This window comes from Notolepis coatsorum (genome assembly GCF_963971535.1).
Source record: "Notolepis coatsorum genome assembly, chromosome: 7".
Lineage (NCBI taxonomy): Eukaryota > Metazoa > Chordata > Actinopteri > Aulopiformes > Paralepididae > Notolepis > Notolepis coatsorum.
Window position 1 is genome coordinate 7,657,188 of NC_140171.1, and position 7,517 is coordinate 7,664,704.

General features: G+C 41.7%; 1 protein-coding gene across 1 annotated transcript in view; it reads right to left on the reverse strand.

Moving 5' to 3' along the window:
• The window catches only part of gaa2 (alpha glucosidase 2), a 32,928-nt gene extending 26,874 nt beyond the window's left edge, over positions 1 to 6,054 (reverse strand). The window contains exons 1-5 of the mRNA XM_084317965.1: positions 5,897 to 6,054; positions 4,382 to 4,469; positions 2,784 to 3,338; positions 1,580 to 1,725; positions 33 to 198 (exon numbers count right to left, since the gene is read on the reverse strand). Of these exons, the coding sequence (XP_084174091.1) occupies positions 33 to 198; positions 1,580 to 1,725; positions 2,784 to 3,338; positions 4,382 to 4,468 (954 nt within the window). The 5' untranslated portion in view covers position 4,469; positions 5,897 to 6,054. The remainder of the gene's footprint in view (positions 1 to 32; positions 199 to 1,579; positions 1,726 to 2,783; positions 3,339 to 4,381; positions 4,470 to 5,896) is intronic.
• Between the last annotated feature and the right edge of the window lie 1,463 nt (positions 6,055 to 7,517).

Genomic DNA, 7,517 nt, shown 5'->3' on the forward strand with positions numbered 1-7,517 from the left:
GCAGAGTGGACGGCAGACTGGGACAAGCTCACCATAGGAGGCACGTCTCTGGCCCACATGGTGAGCGTGGTCCACTGCAGGTCGTGCAGGAAGGAGGACCGATGCTCCCCCAGGCCGTACACATAGCGGCTGGGCAGAGAGCTGGACAGCTGGAGGAACTGGTCGGCATAGAAGAGGGGAGCCACTGTGGTGTTCAGGCTATGGAGGGATGAGAGAGGGGGGAGGGATGAGAGAGGGGAGAGGGATGAGAGAGGGGGGAGGGATGAGAGAGGGGATAGGGATGAGAGAGGGGAGAGGGATGAGGGAGAGATGAGAGAGATAAGGGAGGGATGAGAGGGATGAGGGAGAGATGAGAGATAAGGGAGGGATGAGAGAGATGAGGGGATGAAGAAAGGATGAGATATGAGGGAGATGAGAGGGGTGAGGGAGGAGTCAAAAACACAGAATATCAAACATAGCCACATGTGGGAAAGTGTTATGTTGATTTTCACATTTCCTTTTTAGCAATAGTGTTAATTGTTTCTTTATTTGTCTATTAATTTCGGCTGTGTTGGTCACTACAGTTCAATGAATTGAGGAAACCATGTCAAAAACCTACAAGGGCCAACATCATATGTATTATGACGAGAACTAAGAAGAATCCTTTTTTTAAGGAAATTATATAAATTCCACTATAAAACTGCCAGTCAAACCGCTGGGCTCGTCGGTTCGAGCCCAGCGCTCCACATTTGCTTTCAGTTTAGCTGGTCGTCCGTACTAATACACATTGGCCGTATTAGGGGGTGGGAAACTGATGGGTGGGGATCTGGCGTTGTGGACAGCGACTCCTACAGGTTGGTTGGTGCGCCTGCGCAGTAGAATCAGGAAGTGTCGGGGGCAGCGTGAGCCTCCCACGCGTTACTCCTCGCCACTGAGAGATCGAGCTGCGCAGGTGAAAAGATGCGACTGCTGTTACCTCAAGTACCGGAGGGGACTTGTGCTATGTATGACTTAGTCCACATTGCAGCCGGCTTGTGGGAGGCAAGAAACAGCGTTCGTGACAGGGGAGGGTTGAATTGGATGATACGACATTGGGATGGGAGAAAATATAGAAAAATGGGAGAAAAAGTGGATAAAAAAAAAAACTGCCAGTCAAATGTACATTTAAAAAATTACAATATATATATATATTTTTATATGAGGTGAACTGAAAATGCATGGCTGGTTCTTAACTTTTTTTCATGATTTAGAATATATTTGCCTACAATCCAATAAATGGGTGTTGCAAATGTTGCACAATGCCTAATGAGTTTCCTATTGGTATTACCCATAATGTGTTAATTGTAAGCATTTACTGCTTTGATGTGGTAATATGTAAATTGTATCATTAATATTAGAATTGAATTAGCCTAATTTCAGCATATTCAAAATTCTAAGTGGTATTCTTTGGGACAATTGACATCCCTGTTGTGGCTCATAGACACAGATATTTCAGCGAGTTTGGGTTACTGAGAAGCACTCTATAAAATGTATGAATTATTATTATTATTATTATTATTTAATATAATTTAATATAGAAAATGTCGACAGTCAAACGTACAGCACTGTTCCTGTAGAGGTCCTCTTCACTATGATACCAAACGGCTCTTTGGACAGCTCTACAGTGTAGGCGGGACTTTCTGCCTTCTCAGTGGCGTTGGGAACAGTGATTGGCACCTCGAACCGCGAGTCAGCAGGGTCGGTAATCTAACGATGAAAAGGATATTATGAGAAGACATGGTTAACACTGGCGTTAATACTGGAGAGGGGATCATGTCCAGAGAGATGAGAACACACAGTACTCTGTAATAACAACAACCACCGGTACTGGAGCCATTGCTCACTTCCAGCCCAATAGGCCTAATATTGAACATAGATTCAGTTTTTGCAGGTAAAAACATATATGTCAGATATATGATGCAGTATGTCACACAAAAGCATTCTGGGAATATACTGGCTTCTTTTCTGAGCCAAATGGAATAGACTGGCTTCTTGTCTGATCCAAATGGAATAGACTGGCTTCTTGTCTGAGCCAAATGGAATAGACTGGCTTCTTGTCTGAGCCAAATGGAATAGACTGGCTTCTTGTCTGATCCAAATGGAATAGACTGGCTTCTTGTCTGAGCCAAATGGAATAGACTGGCTTCTTGTCTGAGCCAAATGGAATAGACTGGCTTCTTGTCTGATCCAAATGGAATAGACTGACTTCTTGTCTGAGCCAAATGGAATAGACTGACTTCTTGTCTGATCCAAATGGAATAGACTGACTTCTTGTCTGAGCCAAATGGAATAGACTGACTTCTTGTCTGATCCAAATGGAATAGACTGACTTCTTGTCTGAGCCAAATGGAATAGACTGACTTCTTGTCTGATCCAAATGGAATAGACTGACTTCTTGTCTGATCCAAATGGAATAGACTGACTTCTTGTCTGAGCCAAATGGAATAGACTGACTTCTTGTCTGAGCCAAATGGAATAGACTGGCTTCTTGTCTGAGCCAAATGGAATAGACTGGCTTCTTCTAGCTAAACCCTATAAAGAAATGACAACACACCCGTTTGCCTATAACACATAACATCTTGCCTATAACATAACATAACATGTCTCCATACAAATGTCTAGATATTTTAATCTGCAGGGAATGGATACACAGATACGTGGCTGAAAAACTCATACTTAGCACCCCCCAAAAAACAGGCCACAGGTAATAACAAAGGAGTACCCGTACAACACTAAGAGTCTGCCCACAGGAGCCCTCTACCCACCCTGACACGTAGCCGCGTGTCCGTCTCATGCCGTACGTCCACCTCCAGAGACACGATGTCCCCGGGGTAGTAGGTCTTCACCTCCCTCACCAGGCTGCCTCTCTGCCCCAGGGCTGTGTCGTTCAGCGACACCAGGGAGTAGGAGGGGAACCCCGAGGGGTAGAAACACCAAGGCACTCCGTTCCTCCCTGGAGTGGGGGAGGAGGAGGAGGAGGAGGAGGAGGAGGAGGAGGAGGAGGAGGAGGAGACAGGGATGAAGCAGCAGTTCCTCGCCTCACACATCTCTCTGGTCACCACCGCCCCGCTCTCGGGGTAACAGTCAAACCGCCAGGCCTCGGGGGTGGAGCCACACGTCGGTGGGGCGGGAGCGGAGGCTGGGGGCGGAGGCCTGTGTTGCTCCTGGCTGGAGGGAGCCTTGAGCCAGAACATGGTGGCCAGGAGCCAGCCGCAGCAGAGGAGCAGGAGCAGGCAGCCCGTGGACAGGAGGGCCGTGGTGACGGAGCAGGTGGGCCTCCGGGGCAGCAGGGGGCGCTCACACTCCTCTGGGTCCTTCACCTGGGGATACCGTTACAATTATTAAGCACTAACTCACATCAGGCTGTGGTATTTTTTGTATGCATTATCTTTCTTTAACAATAATACAAGAGCACATGTCTTGTATTTATTATTTGTATGTCTTTTAATCTACATTCATTCTGATTTAATTACTGGACTGTCATTATTGTTATTTCTGTTATTGTCCTGTGATTTATCATTGATTATTACTGTTACTGTATTGTTTGTCTAGTTTCATGTTAAAAAAGGGAAAATAAAAAAACATTTGTTAAAAAAAAAAAAACGTTATGTGGAAATAATATCACCACTAAGGTGCGCTGTTTGCCCCAATGCGAAGCAAAGACTGATATTGTGTGACCCAAAGGATGTTTATTTGAATCTTATACCAATAATGTACTTCATTCTATAAAAGTGTTATCGGTTATGAGGCAGAAAATGTACCTCATCCTCGCTATTCCTTCCTATATAGAGAAATGCACCAGCAGGAAGGAGAAGTGCGTCAAGTCCACAATTTGCTGACCAAAGTACAAGTAGCTTGTCTTGAGTACTACTCACATCCTGTGTGGGGAAAACACTTTACAGAGAATCCCAACCGCCTGTTGTATTTTGTAATGTAACTGACAGATAAACATAATTTTATTTTAACGTAATCAGGTACCACTGTAGGACTCAGCTCTTGGTACTAGTGGCCTTCACAGATACAGAGTATGAATATTTGATTGTAGTTTCGGGCCAATATCCGACACTTGTATCAGTGCAGCTCCATTAGTGCACCTCTATCAGTGTACCTCCATCAGTGCACCTCTAGTGAGAACATGCATGCGGGCATCGTCCTCTCTCTCGTTGTCTCATTAACCCTTTCACTGTCACACTGTCAACCGGCTGTTGTGTGGCAGTGAAAGGGTTAACCCTCTCTGTGTGTTGTCGCAGTGAAAGGGTTAAAACATGTGGACTAGAACAACGAGGAGTTCTGGACTAGCAGGTGGTTCTGTCCGTCCAGGAAATCTTCTAAAGTGGAATAGGGACATAATCAGCTCACTCACGGTCACGGCCTCCTGGTCCTGGTCCTCGGACAACACAGCGTCAGAGAACTGCACATCCTCAGGGTGCAGCTGCTGGTACGACACCATCCTGGTGGGTGGGTGAGTGAGTGAGTGAGTGAGTGAGTGAGTGAGTGAGTGAGTGAGTGAGTGAGTGAGTGAGTGAGTGAGAACAAGAAAGAGAGAGAGAGTTCAGTTTAGTTCACTTCATGGCCTCTCTGTCTGTCTGTCATGGCTGGAGAGAAAAGGGAAGTCAGGTCAGGAATGTTGGCTACTGTAACTAACTTAACTAGTGTAAACTAAAGTTTGATTTTAAGCAGTATATAATAATAGAAACATACCAAAAATTGCCAAAGTAAGGTTCTTTATAATTCCACTACTGAAACAACATTCTAGATAAATATCACCTACTTTTGAATGGATACACGTGGGTCAAAAGTTCACATTTTGATTATCATTTTGATTATTTACCATTGTATCTTAAGTGTGTCTTATATAGTCACTCATAACAGGGAGAGTTCCTGTTGATTATTGCTATGATCTTGAGCAGTTTAGTTTGGACGTGTTTAGACTAGCACACTTGCTTTCTCCCAAAGCCACGATCATCAAAATAACTAAGACTTAATATGATTTAATAAAAACAATTACTGTAAATTAAAGCAGTAAAGAGTAGGCTAAACACAAGTCCACAAAATCAACATCATTCTATATGGAACAGCTCTATAAAAAGTGTGTCTTGAGGATAGATTTTAGTCTACTTTTCCTCCCAGCCTTTGTCTACAGTTGATCATGTGCACAATATTGATTGAACTGCCCACCTGGCTGATTGATTGATTGAAAACTTTATTAACAGATTGCAGAATGGGTACAATACAGTACAGCTCAATACACACAATTGTTAAGGGGATGCAGACCAGAGAAAGACTTTCGTCTTGTTTACATCAGGGTCCCCCATTTTCAATTCATCATAACATATATGACATACATGACATACAGATAGACAGTACTGCTACATCTATACATTTATGACATACCAGATCTACAAATACAGAAATACAAAAACTGCCCACCTGGCTCATACCAACAACAACAACAATAGCATCATTCTGAATCAGAATCTGACGAGTGGTGGATTTGGCCTTGAACATGAACGAATACCTGTTAGTATAAATGATTACAATGCAGACAGTTAACATTATTAACGTATATTTCCGATAATAATATCATCAACAACAGACAGTGCTCAGGCTTGCAGTGAGTGTTGTGGATAATAGGCTAGTAGCCAGTAAGTAACATGAGCTAACAGTTCATGTCAAATAAGTTGTGAACAACACCTCAGCCAGTTTGTTCAGACACCAGTAGATTAAGTTATTACTTCTGTGAGCACAATGTCAGTTGGCAAACAATGGTGAATATTAAGTATTAATAAGCGAACGAATTAACTTCACACAGTAACGTCGGGTTAGCTCACAGCCAGGGGTTACTGTCAGCAAGCTACATGTTTCACCACTTACTTACCTGGATGAGAAAGTCTGGATTGCCACTTGATCTGACTGCAAGGCTTATGTCTACAACAACAACAACAACATAAGGTCCCAGAAAGAAAATCCACTAATGCATCATCATAGCTAGCCTTGTCATCATAAGAGCTCTGGTTTCAGTGTGCTGTCAGGAGGCTAACAGGCTAACAGCTGGAGCTACATGAGTGTTGCTCTGCTGCAAGAGGCGTTCCAGACACAACTCGGAACCTCGGAAACTTCAGAAAGATAACACTGGAATTCCACACACGCACGAAGTAATAGTCTAATAATAAAAAATTATAAGAATTATAAAAAAAAAAAAAATTAGTCAGTATGAAAGTCAAATGTGATATTTTTATTTATTTATTATTATTATTATTATTATCATTAAATGTTTTCTTGTTTAATCTGGTCCGGATTGTTTGTTTCTTTGTATAATGGTATAAATTATTATTTTTTGTGTAAATTAGGTTGTACGCCGACCATCAAGTAATACTTGTTTTAGTTTAGGAATAAGGGGCAGGTAACTATAAGATTTATTCTTCTTCCTGCTCCTTTTGCCCATGGTATGGTATTTATGATTTTGTATGAAAAAAACTCTATGATTGTATTGTTTCCATGTGGCAAATAAAACTCTGAATCTGAATCTATGGTCTAATAAATGATGATTTTTGTCCACAGTCAGTGTGAAGACATAAAGCAAGTCAGTTTTAGAGAGAGAGAGGGGGGGGGGGGGGTAATAGATAGAAATGCTATGTTTTGTAAATGTGAGCTGATGCTGTTCAAGTGGTCTTTTGGATTGGGAAAACCTCCCAGTTGCAACTTGTCACTGAACACACATGAACATCAGATACTTCCAATTAATAGTGTAGCTTATTGCAATCATCATGACACATTGGAACTGGGAGATTTCTATGCAAGGGTAGTAAAGCCATGATAATAATTCATTTTTTTTCTTTCTTTGAGTTAAAAGTTAAATGCATGGTGGAAATTACAATAGCATTTACAATTTATATTTATAATGGACATGTTACCCTTCGTGATGCCCATTTGTCCTCTCACCAGGCGACCATTGTAAATAAAATAAGAATATAAACAAAATGAAGATAACAGCATTTGTTAATCATGAATTGGAACAATTTACTTTGTGCTTGAAAAACTGTATTAACTATGGAACAATATGCCTCATTTTATATTCACAAATGAATGATTATGTTGTAAAGAAGATCACTCACTAATTGTACATAGTTGTATCATGTACTTGACTAAAGATATTCTTACATTCAACCTCCTTTCAATGACGAAGAAAACAGGTTTTATATGAATTACAAGTGATGTGAACGCAAATAAAGATATTTAAAATGTGTGTGTGTGTTTGTTGCTGAACAACAGTGGGGAAATCAGAGAAAGACACGATCTACATCTAAATAGCCTGTTTCGACTTCCTACTCTGTTCCTGGTGGACTAATACAAGTTGACAGGTGAATTTGGGGGTATTTGTATTGGCTTTGGCACATTTCATATACATAATAGGCCTACACTGTCTGCCCACAGCATTGGCTATATGTAACATACGTGCATATGTGTATGTTTGTCTTGCATGTCATAAAAGTCTTGAT